The 24,564-nt window shown below is 47.9% G+C and overlaps 3 protein-coding genes across 4 annotated transcripts; 2 read left to right on the top strand and 1 right to left on the bottom strand.

The window, feature by feature from the left end:
* The first annotated feature begins 289 nt into the window (after positions 1 to 289).
* vps35 (VPS35 retromer complex component) lies at positions 290 to 11,329 on the top strand. Of its 2 annotated transcripts, none has more exons than XM_062470907.1 (17): positions 290 to 503; positions 1,398 to 1,484; positions 1,788 to 1,884; positions 2,615 to 2,738; positions 2,944 to 3,126; positions 3,498 to 3,717; positions 4,474 to 4,557; positions 4,856 to 4,965; positions 5,276 to 5,372; positions 5,532 to 5,680; positions 6,726 to 6,933; positions 7,550 to 7,705; positions 7,863 to 7,985; positions 8,263 to 8,442; positions 8,654 to 8,893; positions 9,523 to 9,666; positions 9,850 to 11,329. In XM_062470907.1, exons 1-17 carry the CDS (start codon positions 501 to 503, stop codon positions 10,027 to 10,029), a joined length of 2,385 nt encoding a protein of 794 aa, XP_062326891.1. In that variant the 5' UTR covers positions 290 to 500; the 3' UTR covers positions 10,030 to 11,329. The 2 variants fall into 2 exon arrangements, with proteins under 2 accessions (XP_062326891.1, XP_062326890.1); XM_062470906.1 differs by having other exon boundaries at positions 1,386 to 1,484.
* Positions 11,330 to 12,326: 997 nt separating this feature from the next.
* On the bottom strand, positions 12,327 to 14,650 carry hrh3 (histamine receptor H3). Its single transcript, XM_062471297.1, has 3 exons — positions 14,197 to 14,650; positions 13,926 to 14,092; positions 12,327 to 13,546 (listed from the first exon to the last, which is right to left on the bottom strand). Exons 1-3 carry the CDS (start codon positions 14,531 to 14,533, stop codon positions 12,626 to 12,628), a joined length of 1,425 nt encoding a protein of 474 aa, XP_062327281.1. The 5' UTR covers positions 14,534 to 14,650; the 3' UTR covers positions 12,327 to 12,625.
* A 1,178-nt stretch (positions 14,651 to 15,828) lies between these two features.
* shcbp1 (SHC SH2-domain binding protein 1) lies at positions 15,829 to 24,455 on the top strand. Its single transcript, XM_062471842.1, has 13 exons — positions 15,829 to 16,188; positions 16,439 to 16,639; positions 16,832 to 16,947; positions 17,172 to 17,380; positions 17,596 to 17,691; positions 18,546 to 18,776; positions 19,206 to 19,383; positions 20,256 to 20,376; positions 22,293 to 22,424; positions 22,641 to 22,759; positions 22,916 to 23,002; positions 23,340 to 23,472; positions 23,553 to 24,455. The coding sequence occupies exons 1-13, from the start codon at positions 15,987 to 15,989 to the stop codon at positions 23,912 to 23,914; spliced, it is 2,187 nt and encodes a 728-aa protein (XP_062327826.1). The 5' UTR covers positions 15,829 to 15,986; the 3' UTR covers positions 23,915 to 24,455.
* Positions 24,456 to 24,564: the final 109 nt, after the last annotated feature.

Below are 24,564 nucleotides of genomic sequence, written 5' to 3'. Positions count from 1 at the left end.
CGTGCATCCTGCCTAGTGCTGGGTTGTGTATTTACTTTTTTCCATTTGTTTCAAACGGCAGTGATCACTGCAAGACATGTGATATAAGTATAAATGACTATCACGATGCAGCAGCGACAACCCTTTGTTTCCATACAACAACAAGCATAATTGTTTAGAGAAGTTTGGAAAACATTTAGTCGTAAAATAAGCAGTACTGTCAAAATGCAGCAACAGCCACGCTATTGACGAAACACACATTTCTTAAAACGTTTGAGAGAAACGGTTTAATTTAGCAATAAATAATACATTCTTATAGCTTGATGTGATACTGTACAGCATTTGTTTCCAGTCTTGTACAATCTAGTTACGGTAATACACACTGGACGGGCTGCATCACAAACTTGTCGGCTCAGCCAATGCAGACGAACAGGGGTCACTGGATGAATTCGAAGGAGTCACATGACTGGGAAATAATTCAGGGTTGAGGGTTCCCGTTTCCTGATACAGACTTGATCATCATGGTAAGTAAATCCGATATAAAACAGTTTCTACTCATTTATATATCCGTTTTGTTCGTGTTTTATCCTTGTTTTGTACCAGGAACTGATTTAATGAATGTGGAATTCGGCAGTCGTTAGCTGGCTTTAAAGCAAGCAAGCTTTATGGAATGTTGGGTGGCGCTGTGCTAAATGGGCCTGGCTAGTCGCTAGCTAACGTTAGCAAGCCATGTCCTCACTCCTTAAGGAACGAGTGATTTTATTTGGTTTTAGGGTGTGCATCCCTTCCTAAGGAAATGTATTGTCGGAGGCGTTGCAGTGTTTTTAAAAATCGCACTTTCACCTGCAAGTGCAGCCTGTGCGAGCTGTCAAAATTGGCCTTGTGCTAGCTAGTTGGACGCTTGCTGAGTCGGCTAGTTAGCAGCTAGTCTAGCGATGTAACTCCAGTGTGTAGTGAGGGTGATGCAAATGATTAATCACAATACATATTTGTAGTATTGCCTTAAAAATTCATCAATTGCGTGATTGCAGCAAGTCCTCTTTCTGATATTGAGCATATTAGGTAGCACATTTTGTTCTTGAATGTACAGGCTAGTTTAGCTAGCACTAGTTTGTCAGCTCTAGACTATTACCGGTAGCTAGCTAGCCTAATACGTTAGCTAACTGGAAAGCTAGTGAATGTCATCTGACAGCTGCCAATAATTGTATGCAAGCTAGCTTGTTGTGAACAGTTCACTAAGTAGAATACTGGTTCGTCTGCCAATATATTTCATCCCTAGATTACGGTCTGGGCCCACGTAGCTAACGTTGCAATCTCAAGCCTCAAGAGTATGAGATGGGTGTGTTGTTGGAGTTGTCTGGGTACGGTGCTGTGTGTCCTCTGAGCTCCTGTGGGCTGTGTTTCAGCCTACCATGCAGCAGTCGCCCCAGGACGAGCAGGAGAAGCTTCTGGATGAAGCTGTTCAGGCTGTCAAGGTGCAGTCATTTCAGATGAAGCGATGCCTGGTAAGACCACAAAGGAGAACGAGATTCTTATGCAGCCACAGATTACTGTGCTAAATTGTGTCACATCTTGTACACAGCTACTAGCAATGCTGTAGCTTACCTTTTAAATTGAATGTAATTAAACCTTGCATTCATTTTATTATAATGCACTGTCCTCCCTCTGCAATCTACAGATGTAACATTATCCTCATCCAGATATATCACTCTGTTCTTGTAATTGACTTACTTCCCATGTACTTCGTACTTCCCATGAAGAAGAATTTGTATAATTGATGTCCTTTGCCCTCTGACCTGCTTGTGTAGGACAAGAACAAACTGATGGATGCCCTGAAACATGCCTCCAACATGCTGGGGGAACTCAGGACCTCCATGCTGTCTCCAAAAAGCTACTATGAACTCTGTATCCTTAGTGTGTACCCCCTTTTACTCTGAGACCCTGCAATATTGCTGTAAAGAAGACCAAGAAAAGCCGGCATAATGCTGCCCCATGTCGGCTATGCTTTTCGATAGCATGCCAGCATTCTGGAATCAGGGACACGACGTCAGTGTCATTGCTACCGTGTGTAGTCCTATAATGCGATGCAGCTCTGTGACTACCTCCGCTGCCGTCTTATTGCCGGTACAGTGACCCCCCCCCCCACACACACACTCCGTGTCCGTTCCTTTTACACAAAACTGCGAGGCAGAATAAATGCACAACATTCCCGGCTTGAACAGCCAGCGTAAAAGGGGCTTGTGACTCCAGCCAGTGGAGCCTTTGTGGTCGAGATGTGGTCTAGACTTACATTAATACTTAGATTATTTGCATTCTTCTCATTCTCTGGGGTGTGTGCTTTTTATATTCTCATTACAATATTAAGGACTGGGTGTTTGGGGGAGGGTAGGGTAGGTACAGCATTTTCTCTTATAAATTTGAAAACGTGTTTTTTATAGACATGTGGAATCTTAACTTCAGTCTTCTGCTTTGCTTTCCTTTGAATGCAATGGATACACACAGGAAAACTAGTAGTGTTCTAACTCGGAGCCCGGTTTGAATTCAGTCTCATGCTTTTGCAATTTGCAAGTTTACTGATGAGTCCACGTGAACCTCAGAATATGCAGTTTGAGTCCCTCCTTAACTCTGGGTGCAGACATGGCCATCTCTGACGAGCTCCACTACCTGGAGGTGTACCTGACGGATGAATTTGCTAAGGGCAGAAAGGTGGCTGACCTGTACGAGTTGGTCCAGTATGCAGGCAACATCATCCCCAGACTGTGAGCTTCCTTACTCACTCCAAGCCTCTTAGTCCCACCTGAGTCACGTATCTACGGCAGATGTTGAATTTCCAGAGCTGTGTTTTATTCAGTGTGTCAAGTTTACTTGAACCAACTAATGTAAAATTGACTTCACAACCCAAATCGACATGCCACCTGAAATAAATCCATCCACATCTCCTCCTATTCCTCCTGCTCCTTCTAGGTACCTGCTGATAACCGTGGGGGTGGTGTACGTGCGCTCCTTCCCTCAGTCCCGTAAGGACATCCTGAAGGACCTGGTGGAGATGTGTCGCGGGGTGCAGCACCCTCTGCGTGGCCTGTTCCTCCGAAACTACCTGCTGCAGTGCACCCGCAACATCCTGCCCGACGACGGGGAGCAGGCAGAGTATGTACCGCAAACAGCCAGTCTGAGCGCCTCAGCCTGCGGAGCTGAAGATTAGCCATTGACTGAAGGGTCCTGAATCCGACCTACCCCTCCGACTGTTTAAATAACATACTTGTTCTCTATATTCTTTACTCTTGATTGGATTTTTCAGAACTTCACAAGTATACTACAGCAAATGGCAAGGGGTTGACCCGGCATTTAGTCAGCATTATTGTTTGGCCCTAGATGAACAGTCCTTTCGAACAGTCCTTTTCTTAGATGAACATCCAGAAAGGACATTAGTTCAAAGACTACGTTGGGAAAAGAGGGATGCTTTCATGGAGTCATGAAAGCGATGTGACCCCCATGACCTGCTCTTCCTACCCGTCCAGGGGAGGGGAGGAGATGACGGGAGACGTCAACGACTCCATCGACTTTGTCCTGCTCAACTTTGCCGAGATGAACAAGCTGTGGGTGCGCATGCAGCACCAGGGCCACAGCCGCGACCGGGAGAAGAGGGAGAAGGAGAGGCAGGAGCTCCGCATCCTGGTGGGCACCAACCTCGTCCGCCTCAGCCAGCTGGAGGGGGTCAACGTGGACAAGTACAAACAGGTAGGTAGCGAGACAGTGCGTTCGTGTGTGTGTGTGTGTGTCTTTGTTGAAGGGGAGAAACGTGTGCGTTTCTGTGAGGCTCAAATTCTATTTGATCGGATGCGTGTCGCTTGAACCACTTGTTAGATATTAACTTGCAAATGAAGTGCTACTTGAGCCAAGCTCAGTGTGTAACAGTAAAGGAGAGCAGGGTAAGACCTAGGGCAGAACGTGCAGCATGCCGTGCAGATAGCACCTGTGCATAAGACTGAGGCCTAATTATTGAGTGGGTTTTAATGGAGGGCATTATTGTCCCAGTAGGGCTCTGTAGTGTGGGCTGAGAATAGTGAATAATCTTAATATGTGAATCAATTACCATCTGCCTCATGTATGCCCGATGAGCCTATTGGAATTGCAAATGAAAAGAAAAACACATCCTTTCCAAAGAGAATGTTGGCATTTTGAAGGGCTCACTCCAGCATTTATGTGTTTTTTTATTAGAGATTTATTCCCATTTACAATATACAGATCCCACACAAGGAGGCACATCTTTAGTTGTGATTTATCTTTTGTGTTTATGTTAACATTACATTTGAATTGAGTTACGATTCCGTTCATGCACATCTAGATTCTCCCCCCCCCCCTTTCTGTGTTCTACCGTCAGTGTTTACCTGTGCTTTGATTGGATTAACACCAATCTGCTGAACCAACAAGCCCTGTGTTGGTTTTCCCCATGTTTTGTCTGTGTTGAATACATGTTTGTTTGTGATTATCTAGATTGTGCTGTCAGGTGTGCTGGAGCAGGTTGTGAACTGCAGGGATCCCTTGGCTCAGGAGTACCTGATGGAGTGCATTATCCAGGTACAGTAAACCAGTCTCATTCTAGACAGTATTGTAAGACGGCACCGTTTCGCCACCTGACGTGTGAATCAGTGTGAAACTCACTCCAACTCAATAGTATCTAGCAGATCATATCTCCAGGGAGCTTTTTCTGGGCCTCAAGCCACGATCTCCGTGAAAAGTGGAAGCCCATTGTTCGTTTCACACCCCTGAATCAGAACGCATACCTGGAAATGGGCAAAGTCAAAGCAGGTTACCCAAGTACCCTGCGTCACACGGAGGAACACGCTGCTAACTCGGCGCTCCCCCTGTGCTCCAGGTCTTCCCAGATGAGTTCCACCTGCAGACGCTCAACCCCTTCCTGCGCTCCTGCGCTGAGCTGCACCAGCACGTCAACGTCAAGAACATCATTATCGCTCTCATTGACAGGTACAGGATAGCAGCCCACTGACAGTTCCCCTGGCAAAGGGATTCAGCCTGGTGGAGCCATGAGAAGCTATTTTCTGCATGCCTACCTGTTTGAGTTAACTGTAGCGCTAGGCTTGGTCTGTTTGGTGGACATTGTGCACCGGGTACTGGTCTTTGTACAAATGGGGGTGAAAAAATAGGACGACACTATAAATCTTACAATCTGTTTCAAGTTCAAACATAGCAACTCCACACCCTGAAGTCTATTTATCTCAGCGTATTGACGTCCTCCGGTTTCTGATGTTGTTGTTATTTGTTTGGTCCGGTGCAGACTGGCGCTGTTTGCTCACAGAGAAGACGGTCCGGGAATCCCTGCTGAGATCAAGCTGTTTGACATTTTCTCCCAACAAGTGGCCACAGTCATACAGGTATGACCTACCTAGCTACACAGTGACTATCCCCCCCCCCCCCGCCCTCCCCCCAGGTCTAAGTGCTTGTGCATCCAACTGAAAGGTCTGCCGCTTTCCTTTTCAAAAAGAGCCGTGTCGACCTTGTTCGTCCGCTTGTGTGGCTTTCTGCCTTTCCAGTCTCGCCAGGACATGCCGTCGGAGGATGTGGTGTCCCTGCAGGTGTCCCTCATCAACCTGGCCATGAAGTGCTACCCTGACAGGGTGGACTATGTAGACAAGGTGCTGGAGAGCACCGTGGACATCTTTAATAAGCTCAACCTGGAACAGTGAGTACCAGAGCGCCGTCACTCAACAGGTGCTGCCGTACCCGGCGGTGTGGATGGGAGTTTCTCAGCACACCAAATGTGCACTAGCTTGACTTCACTCACACACGTACCCAGGAACCCAGTGTGCTGACACTTCACAGGGTGTCTTCTCTCTCACTGATCAGAACTTTTGGTCGACTAAGTAGGATAGTTCCCTGTTCATGCAGGACATTGTCAGAAAGTTACCTCCTAAATGAACACTGTGTGTGACCAGGAAAGAGCAATGCTCTCTAGTCGTTAGATGAAGACGTAGAAAAAAAACAATTTTTCACCAGAGTGCTTTGTTCCAACAAATGGGAGCACGAGGAAGGGTAAGGTATTAGTATGTCTGAATTGGAGTACTGTAGTTTTCCAGACACACTGAGACATTAAAGCACAAAAGAGAAAGGGAAAGACAGGTTATCCTAATTATCTGGATTGAGCTGCCCTTTCCATCCCATCTCAACTCCATATTGGGCTGTTCCTATAGGTAAAGCCATCAGTGAAAAGCCTTAATTATCTTTTGAAGCAGACTATTATAGAACTCAATACATTTTGTTTTGATCTCCTAGGTCACATAATAATAGAAAATCACCCTCTTCTTCTTCATCTTCACACTCGAACAAATCCATGTGAGGCCACATCTGACAAACAGATGTTACACATGAATGATATTTCAGAATTGTTGAACGATATAAGCTGTTTCACTGCAGTGTAAGGCTGTATCCATACTGGATGTAACATTGCTCTGCATTGCAGATGTGCTTCACTTGGCCACACAGAGAGAAATGGCTCTGTGGCACATTTAGCATTCTGTCAATACTGTTTATACCATCTGTTGTATAATGTCATATACAATATCAAATATAATTCAGTATGGACCATATGTTTTCAAAATCGAACTTTGTCCCAGTGTTCAGCCATGACCTGAGGTACAAATGACCTGAGGTAACTCAAGCCTGTTTCCTGACATAAATGAATCCAGCCTGGCTTAGCCTGAACTGATCTGTCCCCACCCTGTCTGTAGCATCGCCACCAGCAGTGCGGTGTCCAAGGAGCTGACGCGTCTTCTGAAGATCCCGGTGGACACTTACAACAACATCCTGACTGTGCTGCAGCTCAAGCACTTCCCGCCGCTGTTCGAGTACTTCGACTACGAGTCGCGCAAGAGCATGAGCTGCTACGTGCTGAGCAACACCCTGGACTACAGCACCGTCATCATCTCCCAGGAACAGGTCAGGACTAACGGACGTGTATTCACATGTACGCTGAGGTACTCGCAAGCATTGGAATTGTACACGCGCATTTTTTATGTCGAGCCTACTCTCAATTGATCTTCTGTGCTACGCTTAGCCACATATGGCTTAGCCTTGCCAGCGACATCACTTGGCTTGTTTACATTTCCTCTTTCTTTTAAGGGATGTCGACGAGTTCAGGTTTGAAACCTTCACCGGCTTTTAATAGAGAAGTCCAGCATGACTCACACATCCTTTATGTCCATAAAGCGATGGCAGCTAACAAAAAGACGAGATTGATTTTCAAGTAATGCCAGGAGAGCACTGCCCTTTTAAATGACCCTCAACCAAATGAGAGCCACCCACTCACTGTTCGTTTCCACGACGACTGTCGTGGTGCAATTGTGCAGGTCAAACAAGTCCTGATTATTCCTGATTATGACCATTGGTCAGGACCTCCGGAGGTTAACGAAGTTACCAATTGATTCGTAATCAAGTTCTCTTTAGGGGCCAGGCTCGGGGTTGATTTAGGAATCAAAGCACAGACCAGTATAGCTCCGCTCACACTGTTCACTTCCCTCTTTCGATCTCTCCCCTTCCCCGTCATTTCTTCCAGGTTGATGCTATCCTCAGCTTGGTGTCAACGCTGATTCAGGACCAGCCCGACCAGCCGGCTGAGGACCCAGACCCTGAGGACTTTGCAGAGGAGCAAAGCCTTGTGGGTCGTTTCATCCACCTCCTCCATTCCGATGACCCCGACCAACAGTACCTGGTACACAGTGGCCCAGAGCATACCACAATACAGTGGCCTTCATACCCATTTGTACACCGCAGCCCTGAAGATAGTAGAAAACAATATCCCTGCTCATGGTGTTAAGTAATGTGTGTGTGTGTGTGTACACACCCGTTTGTGTGTCTTTTTCTTTCAGATTCTGAACACAGCCAGGAAGCACTTTGGCGCAGGAGGCAACCAGAGGATTCGCTACACTCTGCCCCCTCTGGTCTTTGCTGCCTACCAGCTGGCCTTCCGCTACAAAGACAACTCCTCCTCTGTACGCCTCCGCCACTCTCCCACCCTCCTCCGTTTTCATCCCATTTACATTTTAGTCATTTTACATTTTAGTCATTTAGCAGGCGCTTTTATCCAAAGTAGTGGGAAAATTATACACAAGGTTGGGGTCAAAGAACAGCAGGAAACCAACAGTTCCGGTGGCTAGTTCCAAGGAACTGTGTGCCTCACCATCCCAGATGGCTGTTGACAATGCATTATGTTCCACTGGAACGGAGATGCTGACCTTGTACTGTGTGTTGCCCCCCCCCCCGGCTCAGGACGACAAGTGGGAGAAGAAATGTCAGAAGATCTTCTCGTTTGCCCACCACACCATCAGCGCCCTGATCAAGGCGGAGCTGGCGGAGCTGCCCCTCAGGCTGTTCCTGCAGGGGGCGCTGGCGGCCGGCGAGGTCGGCTTTGAGAACCACGAGCCGGTGGCTTACGAGTTCATGTCCCAGGTAGGCGACCGGGGGGTGACACAGGAGACGGTATATCTGCTGAATGGGTTTCTCAACGTTTTAGATGAGGGATTCCGCAAGCATCAGCAATACAGAAAAGACCAAGGAACGCCTAGCTCCTCTCGACGAGCTCATGAAAAGATGGACGGACAGTTGGATACTGGTAAGACGGATAGTCCGGTCCTGAAATCTCTCTCTTGCTCTCCTCCAGGCCTTCTCTCTGTACGAGGATGAGATCAGCGACTCCAAGGCGCAGCTGGCGGCCATCACCCTCATCATCGGCACGTTTGAGCGGACGCGCTGCTTCAGCGAGGAGAACCACGAGCCACTCCGCACGCAGTGCGCCCTCGCCGCCTCCAAACTGCTCAAGAAGCCCGACCAGTGTCGCGCCGTCAGCATCTGCGCTCACCTCTTCTGGTCCGGACGCAACACGGACAAGAGCGGCGACGAGGTGCGCGTTGGGTGTGGAGGAAGTGTGTGTGTGTATAACAGTGCAGTATTACTTCCAGGACACTGAAGGACTGCAATCAGTCAAACAAAATCTTAACGACTGTTATGGAATAATAATGGGATTCCATCAAGCAATTTTGCACTCCACGCGCGTAAATGATGAAATCACGCGTAGTTGCGAGGGGGGCCTGCTGTTTCTCAAGCCTCTTAGGCAGAGTGTGTTTGTTTCACGGTGCTTGGTGGGATTCATAGCTAGCTTGATTGGCAGAACCCTCCTTCCGCCTGCTGTACTGAAGGGAGATGATTGTGACGGTGCATACTGCATAACGAGTGATCAGCAGGAGCGGAGCTGAGAACCATCTCACAGCAGATGTTCTCACACTAACTCCTTTCCGTTTTTTTTTTGCCACGCTCCGTCTTGTTGATTGACAGCTTCTGTGGTTAAAGATAGCCTGAATAAAATATCAAGCTAATTAATCCGTTCAAATGGGTTGACATGCTGTGTGTGTGCTCGCGTGTGTGCGTCAACGTCGACCGTCGGCTGTGTGTGGGCCGGAGTCCCGAACTCGGCAGTGTCACTCTCATCAGACTGTCATGATGAGTGTTTTGTGTGTCCTTGTGCCTCCCCAGATCAGGGATGGGAAGAGGGTTATGGAGTGTCTGAAGAAGGCCTTGAAGATCGCCAACCAGTGCATGGACCCTTCGTTGCAAGTGCAGCTGTTCATCGAGATCCTCAACAGATACGTCTGCTTCTACGAGCGGGAGAACGATGCGGTAGGAGAACTCGACTGCTGGCTGGCAGTCGGCCTGTATGTCTTTGTCCTTGGTTTCACTCATGCTGTTTCAGCTAGTCCCAGGTGCTGCAGACTCGATTGTCAGTAAAAACGATCAATCTTTTACTCATCTCCTCTCTCTCTCTCTCTCTCCTTTTTCCGTCTCCATCCCTCCTCGGCGCAGGTCACGGTGCAGGTTCTGAACCAGCTGATCCAGAAGATCAGGGAGGACCTTCCCAACCTGGAGGCCAGCGAGGAGACGGAGCAGATTAACAAACACTTCCACAACACACTGGAGCACCTGCGCCTGCAGAGAGAGTCCCCCGAATCTGAGGGCCCGGCGTACGAGGGCCTGGTTCTGTAGGGGCCTCACACCCAGAGATAAATACCTTTATATAAATATATATATACACACACACACACACTCACACCAGGGTATTCCATCCAGTGGGAAAGATGTCAACCCCCACGACGCCTACCGTTCATCTGCGCTCCTTTTGTGTGTGTGTGTGTGTGTGTGTGTATCCCTGTCCATCTCTCTTTATTCTCCTTCGCTGTACTCCCGTCTACACAAAAGAGATTTGAATTTGATGTAGTGTTGCTACTGTGACAGAAGGTGTTGATTAAGAGACGTGAATGCACAGTTTGCCAGTCGGCTGTCCTTGCCTTGCCTTGCACTTCCAGAGTGGTACCGTATCATTCCTGCATGTTTGACCACGTTATTGTCAGACTCGTCATGCTTAAGAAGAGGGGAGTAGCCGGTCGCAGCTGCGTGTGTCTTTTTCATGCTCACCTCCTTGCCCATAACCTACCATCTGGTCTTGTCTCCCCTCATACACTGTCCTGATTATGCACCCGCCTCCCCAAAATTGCCCTTATCCACTCCTCTTCACCAGCGACTGCTATGAGATATGGCGGGTACTAATCAGTTCCTCGAGCCATCAGTGATCGTGAGTGACCGGAGAGGAGTATATGAGTGCATGCTTGGGGGACAAGTGGCGCTCTTCGCTGTGTCGAGGAGATTAAGGTAGCCTGCTGTAGAGCTGTCTTGTTTTCACGCTCATATTATATGTCATATTCAGCTCTGTGTTGTATATGGATCCCACGATGCACCTGGTGCTGTGACCCCCCCCTCACCCACCATCCCCTCCTCTTCAAGGGCGGCCATTGTAGATTTCCCATTACGTGCTCTCTTTCATTTCCTTTTCATTCCCCTCTTTCTTTTTCTGAATCTCATGTTTGCTTCTAAGCTGTTCTTCTTCTTTTTTTTTTTTTTTTTTTTTTTTTTTTATTCTGGTTGTTGCCGTGTCCTGTGGCTGCTAGCCATGTGTGGAGGTGAAAGTGCGCTGTGTTTGCCCATGCTTCTAGACAGCCCTGCCTATGTGAATCTGCGAGTGCTAAGGGACTTGAAACGTGTGTGTGCGACGGTCTTTTGTCAGGGGAGCTCTGATGGATGTATTTTCTTTGGATGAACTGCATTGATTGCCTAGAATCTTTGTCTGAGGAGGGTTCTGTTCATCTTTTTGTCTCTCTTCTGGATAATGAACCCTTATGTATTGTATGTATAACCTACTTGTAAATCAGAAAAAAAACAAAAGCAGAATAAATATCATCGATTATCATCAATGTCATTTGCACAAATAAACTAATTCATATTAATCCTACTTTTTTTTTTTTTTTTTACTTTTTTCCCCCCATCTTGTTTACCAGGTTTTGATTTAAACTGTTAGTGTCTTTTTTCCCTCGACTCCCCAAATGTAATATCTGCCTGTCAGTTGTGAATAATCTAATTGCCTTCTATTAACAAGCTGAATACACAGAAGGCTGTTGAGGGCTCCTTTAATTAACAAACCGCTTACTCCGTGGAGAAGCAGAAGTTGTAATTAAATAGGTTTTATTTACAGAAATTGTAGTGTCTGTCATAGTATATCATGGAGAGATTTTATAGTTGAGTGACCCTGACTGAAACATACTATTTCCAAGAATACACTAGAAAGGTATTGTCTATCAAGGATGACTCACTCAGGCATTATCAACTGTTGCTGGGTACATAAATCAGACTACTGGACACAACAAAGGTATATGAAACTATGACTACCATTTTGATAGGATGAACTATAGAGTTGCTGGGGGCACTTCAATGGTTTGGAATTACATTTGTCAGTGTCCTCCGGTGACACTAACCATATGGTATTATTGTACCTTTGGAAACTCTAATTGGAATAGTCTCAATGTCTTAATTTGTTCTGGAGTAATAACAAAAGCACCTGATAAAATACATTGCACTTGTTTGTCTAAACACTTCTAGGCTTGATATCTAGTAAATACAAGCAGACTCACTTAACCCTCGTGCTGCCTTCGGGTCACATGACCCAAAGGTTCATAACGAACCATCGTTGTGTTTACCCAATTTTACCCAATACAAAAACAAATACAAATAATTTTCTTTTAACCTTCGCAATGTGGGGGGTCTGAGACAGCCCAACGGTTAAAAGAAAATGCTTCACTTTGTTTTTGTATGCGGTAAAGTTGTCGCAATACGACGGTGGGTCACACGGCTGATGGGTCAGAACGACCCGAAGATAACACAAGGGTTAACAGCTGTTGGATATCAAGCTGTCTGCAACTGAGACATAATGATCGGAGGCTCTGAAAGTGAAGTGCTTTTATTGATGATTTCTTGAGACAAAGAAAACAGCACTGTACGACACTTATTCCAATATTGTAAAAAACAAGATCAGGTTCACAACACAAAGTCCATCATGCAATAACACGGTATGCGGCACCTTTTTTGCAAAGTCCCGACGTTTGAAAGCCTTAGCTCCAACATCTAGACCTGTCCTGGAAACTGCTGAAAATGCTGCCAGAGAAGAGTCTTCTTGTTCCCCCAGACTTTGTGGTTTTAACAACATATGCATCATGATTGGTCACATCTAGCCCAATCTATCACTCAGTTTCAGTTAATACTTCTGTTCCATGTACTGAGGTTGAATCTTAACCTTGGTTGGACAGAGCAGTTTGCTGAAAGCCCTTCGAAAACTGGTGTGACACAGTGGATAGAGGATTGGGTTGATGGAGGAGTTAATCCACAGCAGCCAGAAGGAGATCTCATACAGATAATGCTGGACACACTGGGCATGGCATGCCGCTCGGATGATCATCAACAGGGTGTATGGCGCCCAGCAGAGGCCGAACACGCACACGATCACAGCCAGCGACTTGGCCACCTTCTTGTCCCTGGACAGACGGAAGCGGCTGGCGGCCACGTCTGAGCGGCTCCTCTGGGGGTGGAAGGCGTTCTCAGAGGGGTGCTGGACCACCATCTCGGCCATCTGCAGTGGAGGTAGGTCCAGCAGGGCGCTGTCTCTCCCCCTCCCCAGGCTGCTGTCGCCTCTCACCACCGACACTTTAGCACTGGGCAGTGTGAAGTTTCTCGGCTTGGCTCTGACTAGACGAGTGTGGTTCCTCCGGCCCTCGGCCTCCAACGACCTGACGAAGAACACCTGCTGCAGCCCCCTTCCTCCTCTTCCTCCACCCGCCAACCCCAGCTCCTCCATCTCGCAGCTCCCCCCCGCCACCACGGTGTCGGCCGGGGTCTCGTCCCTCATCAGCTTCCTCCGACGGATATTCATGTAGATGCTGACGTTCAGGTAGGTCACCGTGACGAAGGGCGTGAAGAACTCAAAGGTGGAGGCCGTCATCAGGAAGTACCAGTTAAAGTAGAACTCAGCGTGGCACTCCTGGTCGGGCACCACGCTGCTGCCCGTTGCATACTCCCAGCTGATGATGGCTGGACCGTAGAGGAGGAAGGCTGCCATCCACACGCTCAGCATCTTCATCACAGCCCCCCGGTTCACTCCCTTCTGACATCTGTAGCTCACCTGTTGCAGGAGGAAACAGTTTGGGCTTCATAGCGTGTTATGAAAATATAGACTTATGAATGAATGCAATGAATTGAATCTGTCGTATTCTGCATGCTTGAATGGCATGTCTGAATGAAAATGTCAGTTATTACCCCAGTGGATTATTGATAAATTCAAAGGTTGTGTGATATTTTGTATTCTAATAAGTGTTTGTTCCAATGTTATGCTGACATGATAAATCCTGATTTGTTTAACTCGAAAAGGGTATCCAATCAACTGAGTTATTTGTGCTAGCAGACAAACTCACGACGTGCTGCGTAAACGAAGAAAAATAGTATAGTAAGTCCGTCCTGTGTGTTCATCAACTGCGCTTTGCCGTGCGTAAATGTTCTCTTACCGCTCTAGTGACGGATAGGAACCGGTCGAAGCTGATGAGGACGATGTTGAAGACTGATGCTGTGCACAGCGTATAGTCCACCACGAGCCACAGTTTGCACAGACCTCTCCCCAGTCTCCACTCGCCCGTCAGGACATAAGGGATGTACACTGGAATGCAAAATCCTCCTGGGGTGGAATGACAACCATCAACCACGTTTCACAATAAAGTTTCAGGACTGAAAAATATTTTGATTTTACCAATTGTAATAGACCATACACAACCAACTCACCGACAAGAAAATCTGCTATGGCCAGATTCAAAAAGAAAAAGTTGCCCTGAGTGCGTAAACCTTTTTCCACAATGAAAGCTAGAATTACGAGCGCGTTTCCTAGCACTGTTGCAAAGACAAGGAGCGTCATAAGTACCGCCAGAAACACCGAGGTGGAAGGAGAGAACTGTCCATACTGTGTGCGCCGGTTACCTGGCATCTCCATCTCACCTACGGTCGTTGCATTTCCATGGGAAGCGAAGGTCAAGTTGCTTAGAATATCTTCCGATTTCCATTGGGGGGTGACGGGTGTCGGAGATCCGACGCCCAACAAAATCGATGGGAATTCGGATTGCATTGTAGCCAAAATGTAGCTTAACTGTCAAGAAGCCAAACCACCCGAGACAAAGTGGACCATGTTGAGTGTTCAACCAAAAGTATCCTATTGTGGCAGAAAAAGAGGACGCCTCTTAACTGTGAGGCATGGTGTTTTATCACACGAGATCTGCATGTCTATTGGTTCTGGTGGGGCGCACGTAAAGACGTTCAAAACCAACCTATCAAGTCTAGAATCTGTGTGTGACTGGGACGCAACGCACATGTTTGATGCTATGACAGTGATTTTGTGGATATAATAACATTTTAGGCATTTTAGGCTCCATGGTTACAGTATGGTTAATATTCACATACCTGGTTTATTTCATGTTGCTGTCTAAATCGTATACATAACGACCTTCTGAATGTTACCATTCTGTTTGTTTCAGGTCCAACTGAGCATCCACTTCAGTTTCCTATTGTTAATTTCAATGGCCCTTGAACATAATCCGTTTGAACTCTGTACTATCACCAGGTGCGTGCTAAAATGGAAGTGCCCTAAACTCTAATTAGCTTACTATCCTCCCTACATATCGTGCCATAAAAATCATTCCATAAAATGTCCCATTATTTATACTACAAGCTGTAGTATAAATAATGGGACATTTTGACCTCATCCAGATATTCTCCAAACGTTATGCTGTGTGAACAATGTTGTTACTTTTCTCGGGTACAGTCTCACTTACTGTTAGTCATTTTGGTGAAGCTGACACCATGTCTCTGACAGTCCATCTGTCTGGACGCCTACTGGACATGTGCTCAACATACACACTCCCCACACTTTGCTGAGTGATGCTGGAGCTGGTATCAATAGCTGTGCACCATAATTTATTAAGTGCTCAGTAAACTAAATATAATATATATATATATTTATATTGACTGTCATCAACAAATACGTTATTCTCCTAAGTCAGAGGCTTGCCCACATATTTTCCTGTATATTCTAGTTGAGCAATGCAACATGACACTGACAGACAGAAAAAGATTGCCCTCTGCTGACATCTTCTGGTGTATTGGAAGAAGTTTTAATGTTTAGTTATTAATGCTAAATGATCCCCCATAGTGGTTGAGTCGTTCTAACTACGCTAAAACAATCTTGATGAATGGGAGTCTAACGACAGGTCACGGAAGACAGACTTGTAGTCTACTACTATGCACCAGCAGGACCATGGACTGTGGCATGGTTGGACTGTAACGTTTAGTTAGGAACCGCCCAAGACGTCTGGAAACACACCAACGTCCATGTTCATTGGCTGAGGTTAAATGAACCGGGGAAAATTTGAATGTTTGAAACAGAGACAAGCTAGCTACAGCCACCAATACTGGCAACAACCGGACCGTGTCTTGTTTCAACGATTTAATCGATTCTAGTGTCGTGTTTTTCAATTTAAGACTCGTTAAAAGTTAACTAGCTACAGTAGACAGCTAGATAGCTTATGGCCGACGAAGTATTTTGTCCAACTATGGATACACAAGAATCAGGGGAAAGCAGGGAGGCAGCTGGTATAATAATCCCGACAATCATTTCTTCAAGTGAAAGTGGATTTAAGACAGACGAATGTTTGAATTTGGAGTCAGACGTGGAAATTGAAGAGAGTGTCAAGGATGGTGATTTGAGACAAAATATTGCTATAACAGGTTCGTTGATGAAACCCTTTACTTCCAGTTTGTTATTGTTTATTAGCCAGCAAGTGAACACATTAGCTAAACTGTTAGCAATAACATAGTAGCTAGCTGGCTAACTAACTAAATCAATCAATCACCTGCCTTTTAGCTAGACTAAGTATAGTAGAGAGGTAATTAGTAACCATCTAAAAGGTTCATAGCTAGATATATTCCATTGCTGACCATCAGACGTTATTTAGGCTGATATTTGTACAATGTTCAGGACTCCTTCAAAACGAAGACAAGGGCGATGGCGAGGGTGAAGATGATGACGACAGTGGCACAGACTACTTCAACACAGACCAGGCTGGTACTCGGCTTCTGCGAGCAGAGCGTCCAGGGAAATCATCCCTCCCAGACACCTTTCAGACCAGTCATCTCCTCTACTATGAGCGATTCAAGGTGTATCAAGACTACATGCTAGGTATACAATTAAGAAGTTGAGAGTGAGTGATTAGCTTGTCCTAAGATTAGCTAATTAATTCAACATACAAATGTCCTTCAGCTTATTCATTTTGAGTTGATGATTTTGTCACACATTGAAAAGAGAAGTGTCTGACTGTTTGAGTTGAGCTTGAAGTCTAATGGTCTGACGTGTGGTCATGTGTCTGGACAGGGGACTGTAAGATGTCAGAAGTGAAATCGTTCACAGCTGACTACCTGGAGAAGGCTCTTGAGCCTTGTGACTGGCAAGCTCTCTGGTGCACAGAAGTGTTTGATGTGCTGGTGGAGGTAAGTGTCCTGAGAAGACAAAATGTGGAAGAGCTAACAACCTATAAATACTCAAATATATCGAGTCAATATTCCCCAGCAAGCAATGCTTACGGAAGCATTTTATTTTGAAGCAGAATTGTTAGAAACTCCAGTGTGACCATACTTGAGAGTCTAAAATCCTTCCTACTCTTTGCTGTGCATCGAAGGTTCTCCTGACAACTCTCCATGTCCTGCTTTCCCAGGTGGCCGATGTGGACTTTAAGGAGCTCAAGGCTAAGGTGAAGCTGGTGGTGCCTATGAAGTGTGAGGCCAGGGGCTGTCAGCTGACAGAGGAGGCCATAAGTGTCCTGCTGGAGGCCTCCCTCCACAGAGCCCCTCTGCAGGAGCTCCAGGTGGTCTACGAGGAGTCTGGGGACTTTGACCAGACCGCTCTAGCGTTGGAGCACCTGAGGTAAGTCTCTCTCTTGCAGACTTTTCTCATGGAAATACAGTGGCTTAGAGATGACAATAGACCTGTTCATAGAGTCCAGGAGGGGTGTGGCTCAGGTGATTTAGTTTGGGAGGGAGCCTGAGGGGATGGTACTCGACGATCTGGTTCTTCTGTCTTTTTGTATATGACATTTTTCTTTTGTTTTTCTTTCTTTCTTTTTTCTCTATTTCCCTCAGGTTTTTCTACCAGCACATTTGGAGGCAGTGGGATGAGGAGGATGAAGATGATGACTTTGACTACTTTGTCAGATGTGTGGAGCCTCGTCTCAGACTGTAGGTCTACATGTGGGGCATGTCACAGGGGCGTGGTGGATGGTAGGAGACGGTAAACACGCCGCACAGAGCAGTCTGTTTTGGACTGGCTGCCGTTCTGTCATCTCAGCTGACTTTGTTCAAATCAGACAGTTGACACGGCCTGCATAGCATTCCGTGCACCATTCTTTTTTCCGCGTTTAGCAGAAAATCCATGCGTCTGTCCGTCTGCCCGTGTAATGGCTGCGGCTGATACTGGAGGCTCGGGGGCAGGACCAGACATGAACACTAGATGGCGCTGTGGGATAGGGGGACGTCCAGTTGTCCGTTCTCCGAAGCTACGGTTTGAGTATTTCTGGGGGCATTCAAGCCTTCTTTAGGACAGGAAGGAAGGGACAGCTCAACCGCTTGGTATTTGACAGATGGACAGGGAGCTATTACTTAAGGGTTGAGGTCTATTGGCGAGGAAAGATGCTACTAAGTCATGATGCACTCAAGATTTTTTGACATTTCTACTTTTGCATGTAGAAAAGAGACAAACTTTGTTGGCTGCATTCTTTATATGCTTTATATAAGACGTCTTATAATATAATATATTAAGGTTTCCGCCAAATATAAAAGCATCTCACACAACAGTGATTTTACTTATGTAAAAAAATTGCCCATGGCGTTGAATGCTGTTGCGCGTTAAAAAGGTTTATTAAGGTCTCTTACTCTACTTTTAATATTGTGGAGGTGTTTATTAGATTCAAGAATTTCTAAAGCCATTTCCTTTCTTGCTTTCCTCTGTGTCTCTTTCTGGATCTCTTTGTCTGTATCTCTTCCTGTCTGTCTCTCTTTCTGCCTGTCTCTCCCTGTGTCTGTGTGTCCCTAAGGTACTATGACATCTTGGAGGACCGCGTGCCCGCCGGCCTGGTCTCTGAGTACGTCTCTCTGCTGCAGCGCTGCTCAGCGAGCTACCAGGAGTTCTCCAGCCTGAGGAACGGCCTGAGCAGTGATTCTGAGTCGGAGCTGGACAACGTCTCCATGGTGGAGGGCCTCAAGCTGTACGAGCAGATGGAGGGCCTGAAGCGCAAGCTCTGCATCATGGAGAACCCCCTGCTCAGGTGAGGGGGAGGGGGGGGGCGAGAGGAAGGGGGGGGGGGCGAGAGGAAGGGGGGGGAGCGAGAGGAAGGAGGGGGGGCGGTGAGGGGAGCTGAAGACTGATTTATTTCATGGGGTCTACTGATGAACCTGCTGAATGTTTACTACATTCCTCAGACTCTTCTCTGTGAAGCTATGTTAGAGGAATGCGTCTCGCGTGCTTCGTGATGTGAAGAATGTGTTGCTGAATGTAGCTCATTACGTTTTGCTCCCTGCTACCACTACCGTGTATGATAACAACATTTTAGTACTTCAGAAAAGGGTGACCTGGTCAAGGTTCAACTCAGTCTGACCCCTCCTCCCCCTCATCCTCCCTCTCTCTCTCTCTTTATTCCTCCTCTCTCCTCTTCTCTCTCTTTTATCCCTCCCCTCCCTTGCCTTGTTTCCCCCAGGTATGTTCTGGGATACAAGGTGAATTCAGGTCTGCAGTCGTGCAGCGCCCGTGGGGTGAGGGAGGGTGGGGGGCGGCTGGTTCACGTGGTTTCAGCCCCCACCCAGGTGAGCCAGCTCCACAGCCTGATGGTGAACAAGCTGCAGCCTGAGTTCTCTGGAGAAGACTACCAGGTCCAGGTAAACATCACCCCAGAATGCGCACGGTTCACTGGCAGTTCGACATTCAATTCCACATTTCAAAGTGCAGCGATAATTCAAGTGAGATTCTAATCGGCTCGGGTGGCTGAGTTGAAATCAGTAACATAACATTTATGTTGTCAAGCTGCCACCTGTTCTTTGTTGCCAGTCTAATTTGAGGAGCGGGTTGTGTGAAATGGTTACTCGCAAAGACTTCTGCAACCCTGCTGGGTTTAAGCAGTGCTGAGAACAGGTTTGATGTGCATTTGAATTTCAGTTCCAGCCAGACAGTTCTGTCTTCTAGTAATCCGATTCAGTTAGCTTTTAATCTGTCAAAATGGTAAATGGATGTCCTGTAATGAACCCCAATGCTCTTGGTCTGAAACCACGGAGACACATCTCTAGGTCAGACCTAGAGATGCCTCTGCATCTGGTTCACCTCAATGCAGTTCTCTGCTGTATCTCCACGGCTAGCTAAGCAGCGTCTAGCACTGGGATTTGCAAGGGCAGCTGAAGTACTTTCCTTATATTACTTTTTGATCTCACTTGTTCATGTATTGTTCTATTCCCCAGGGAGACTCGCGCCTGTGTGTGTGTGTGTGTGTATAAAGCGCAGTGTGTGCTCACGCAGCGCAGAGTGCCTCTCGTTTCTGTGTATTCCTCCGAGACCCAGTGGGTCTGTCTGTCTCTCTTCAGTTGTGTGACAAGAACTCGCTGGGAAACAGTAGGGACACAACGCTAAACACCGTAAAGGGAACAATGTATCCTCGCGCTTCCGTCACGCGTCTCTGCTAACTCTGCCGAGGACCAATCGGGGGAGAGAGAGAAGGGAAGTAAGCGAGTGCTCAGCTGTTGGGGTGTCTGTGTTTTAGTTCCACAGTGACCCGGTGCAGGCCGTGGGCAGCTGCTACGAAGGTGACGTGGTCCTCATCCTGCCTGGACACTACAGCATCCCCAGTTCCATCACCATCCCAGACTCCATCCTGGTGGAAGGTAAGGGATCTCTGTTTGGCTCCTGTCAGCCGACGCTCCGAAAATGAGAAATCTCAAGTGGCGTTTGGACGGTGCAAATTGAATGTACAGCAGGCGGTGCGAGACACACACGCGCCATGAACGCCGCTCGCCGCGCTCATCCTAACACTGTTCGCCGCTACACCTGCTGCCCCTTTCGTACATTAGCACGTGTACACAGCGCCCTCATAAAGCACGGCCGTCCTCCCATGTAACCTGGGCTCACACGTCAGAGGGGTGTGCTTGAGAATCTAATCCTCCGCTCGCAGCAGAGCAATCTGCTGTTCGGCTCGGTCTGGTCTCCCCCCTGCTTCCATTTTAAATAACCTCGTTTGAAACGGCGAGCGGCGGAGGGGAAGAGTCAATATCAGACCCTCCGAGAGTGTTTTATTGCTGCTCGTTTCCCCGTCTCTGCGTGGCCGTCTCACCTGCAGACGATCAGCCGGCGCCGTGACCTTCCGGAGCTGCGGCGGCGGTGCTAGCTAGCTAGCTAGCATGCTAATTCATGCTGAGGCCAGAGCCGCCTCGCACAGGAGCAGCCTGCCAGAGCGGCTAGGACAGAGCAGCCAGATTAGAGCCCTGGCTCGGCTAAATTGGGCTTGATGGCGCAGCGAGGACCCGATAATGATAATGAATGAGCCGAGCTGAGAGGAACGCCAGGCGAGCCCCGGGGGAGAGCGGGGCGCCTGGCGTAGGAGTGAGGTCACAGCCCAGAAGGCGCAGCGCGGGAAGGAGGGAGCTGGGGGAAACGAAACAAGGCTGCTTCATGCTTGTATAATGGTATATAAACAGACAAGAAAACCTACTTTATACTTGTATGGCATATGTGCGTGATTGTGTGTGCTCGTCAATGATCCCCTGAGGGGAGCATTAAGAGGCCTTGGTATGAGGCCGAGTGGTCTGCATGATGTCGGCAGAAGAGCAACTCAATTAGAGCTCATTCCAATCCAGTTCTCCCTCAACATAAACAGAGTCGATGTGTAGATGGTTGTGGCGTACACACAGCGCTTTGTCTTACTTACTGTACAGCCACAATATCAAAGAGGCCAAGCGGAGGGCTGGAAGGGATTTGGGGGCTCGGGGTGGGGGTGGGGGGGGGGGGGTTGCTGTAGGGGCCAGGGGCAGAGACTGATCTGGCCAAGGCTAGTGTTGATAATGGCTGTGAGTGTAATGAGTGTGGAGCACCTGGAGTCAAAGAGCTAATGACACCTGGCTGACAGAACGATCCTTCACAGCCTGCCCTCTGGTCCAGCCCTGCCACCCAGGGGAGGGAGGAGCTCTGCAGCGGAGCTCTGTCTCGAACATCATGACTGGACTGGGCCACTGCCCTCAGTGAAGGTGCTTGTCCTCTTCCCCTTGGCCCTTATGTAGTCCCCACTATCCTAAAAGAAGGGTTTGGAGGGTTTCCTCATGTGAAGACACTGGAGACCCAGAGAGTTGCGGTCAGCGACCCAGGCACCAGGGCTCCACTTCAGGTGGCTCCTGGGAGTGTTGCACCACTCCCAGCCTCGTCGCACGACCCAGAAGTTTGTCTTCTATTTCTCTCAGAGACCACTGATTCTCCGTGCCTTGAGCCAAGGGTTGGTGGTGGGGGGGTGGGGTGGGGGGGGTGGGGTTGAGGGGCGGTTTAAAGCCCAACCCTTTCTGAAAGCGTTTCTGAAAGGGTTTACATGACATGTTGTGTAATTTCTTCGCCGATCCCTGCCCCTGTCAACATGATTCTTCAAAAGATAGTGGGGGAGAGGGAAAGTGCAATGGCCCATTTATCCACAATTCAGCCCCCCTCCCCTCAGACTGTTTGATGTGTTTATGAGACTGCTCCCGGTGCTGCGCCCTCCTGGCTATTGTGCTTCCCCTCGGCTATGCGGTGTTATAATGGCTGCTGTGTATCCGGGCAGGGTTCGGTCTTCCTGACGAGGTGGTGATCGAGAAGAAGAGCAAAGGAGACTCGTTTTTGGAGTCCACGGGAGCCAGCGTGAAGATCTCCAACGTCAAGTTCATCCAGCACGACGCCATCGAGGGAATTCTCTGTGAGTAGCTGACCAATACTGAGCCACCACCACCACCAGCTAGCTAGCTTCCTGCTGTGGATGCCAGCACTGAGACGACACGCTCCGCTGGGCCTGACCAAGATGGTGGCCCGGACCTTTTGAGGTTCAGCCACTCTAGATGAGTTGGGGCTGAATGTTGATGTTGGAGGCTGAGGAATGACCCCACTCTCCCTCCCTCCCTCCCCTCCTCTGCAGGTGTCCGTCAGGGGAAGCTGGAGATGGAGAACTGTGTGCTGCAGTGTGAGACCACTGGGGTCGTCGTCCGCACCTCTGCCCAGCTCACCATGAACATGTGTGATCTCTACGGATCAAAGGTATACGTGTGTGTGTGTGTGTGTGCGCGCGCATGACATTGTGTGTGTGTAAGGTTATATGTATCGATAATGTGTGAAATGTTGTTTGTCTGCGTCACAGCTGTGTTTTTGTGCCTCTCCACACCCATCCCCACCTGCCTGTGCTGTGTTCTCTAGGGAGCTGGCGTGGAGATCTACCCTGGCAGTGTGTGTAGTCTGGTGGGCAACGGCATCCATCACTGTAAAGAAGGAATTCTCATTAAGGTGAGGTCCACTGGCAGGCTCAGGTTGTGTTGATGTGCTCACTATACACTTCCTGTACCCTGCAGAGTAGATGTGACTCAACCGGTCTGTCTCCATGCAGAGAAGTGGTGTTTTGTTCTAGAAAGTTCAAGTTGCCACTTATTTCACCCACTTGGTTAAAGTGTCGAGCTTTGAAACCTGAAGGAGGACCATCTCCACAACACTTAGCTCTTCTCTCTTCTCTGCCACCTGTTGCTTCCAATCCTCTTTCCCTCTCTCCCCTCCATCTCCTCTTTCCCCATTCATTCTTTCCTTCCCTTCCTCCTGGTCCTTCTCTGTCGTGTGTTCCTCCCTCCAGGACTTTGCAGATGAGATGGACAGCATGCCCCAGATCACCATGGTGAACAACGTGATCCACAACAACGAAGGCTACGGTGTGATCCTGGTCAAACCTGGAGCAGACGAGGATCAGGACCAGTTTGCTGCTGCAGGTACACACGCTGGGACACACACACACACACACACACACACACCCTTTATGCTAACATGTATCCTGGTGATTCTTTCCTAGGAGAGCCAGTGGAGGAGGAGGAGGAGGAGGAGGAGGGGAAGGGGGTGAGCGAGGAGGCCGAGGGAGGAGAGGGGGTTGGCGGAGAGGCAAAAGCGGACGTTCCCCTCATCGGGCTAGAGGTCACGGAGACGTCGGCCCCTCATTGCTATGACACCCCGCCAGAGGTCACCGAGGGAAACGGGGCCATCGAGAGGGAGCTGGTGGCCACGTCGGCCAAGAAGCTGTGTCGTCAGAGGAGCAGGATCAGGGAGCTGGGCACCCAGGCTGTGGACAACCTGCTCTCCCAAGAGATGTTCGTCTCCATCCAGGGGAACCAGTTCAGACGGAATGGCAAGGGCAGCTTCGGAAGCTTCCTCTACTGAACCCTATTTGGTTTCTTTATGACAGAAAGCATGCACAAACCACAGACACTTTGTCCTTTTATTTATTTCTTTAGCCATTCCTCTATGCTGCACTGGTTTGTGAGTGAGCACAAAATGAAAGGGGTCATTTTTTTTAATGGTTTTAACAGGCCTTTTAGCTACAATTTCCATTTTTGATGGACTGTTGTTTTCAAGTCTTGAGTTTATGAAATGAAAGTTGGTAATGCTTCAGACTGGAGTCTTATTTTTATGTCTACACGTTGAATGTATTTACGAAGCACTCACTGAAAACAGTTTTTCCCCCCACGGTGTCATGAATATTGTATCATTTTTACACATTATCTAGTTTTGTAATTCAGTGACGTACGTTTGTAAGTTGGGGTAATGTCAATTCTTTGGTTGAGTTAAATGCACAGTGTATGTTTTGCAGAGTGTACGTTTGTTTTTCACCTCGGTGGCTTAATTCAGCCCATTTGTATTATGCTGAAAGCATTCTCAACATTGCAACACCAAATGCGAATAAAATGAGAAATTGTGTTTACATTTTTCTATTCATTTTCGGAAAATGTACTTTTACGAAGCGTGTAAATTGAAGTTGGCACCACTGCAGTGTGAAGCGAGAGCGAGGTTATGTTTTGTGGGCTTAAAGC

This window comes from Osmerus eperlanus, chromosome 10 (assembly GCF_963692335.1).
Source record: "Osmerus eperlanus chromosome 10, fOsmEpe2.1, whole genome shotgun sequence".
Classification (NCBI taxonomy): Eukaryota; Metazoa; Chordata; class Actinopteri; order Osmeriformes; family Osmeridae; genus Osmerus; species Osmerus eperlanus.
The sequence above is the reverse complement of the archived record's forward strand: the minus strand, read 5'-3'. Positions and strand labels throughout refer to the sequence as shown.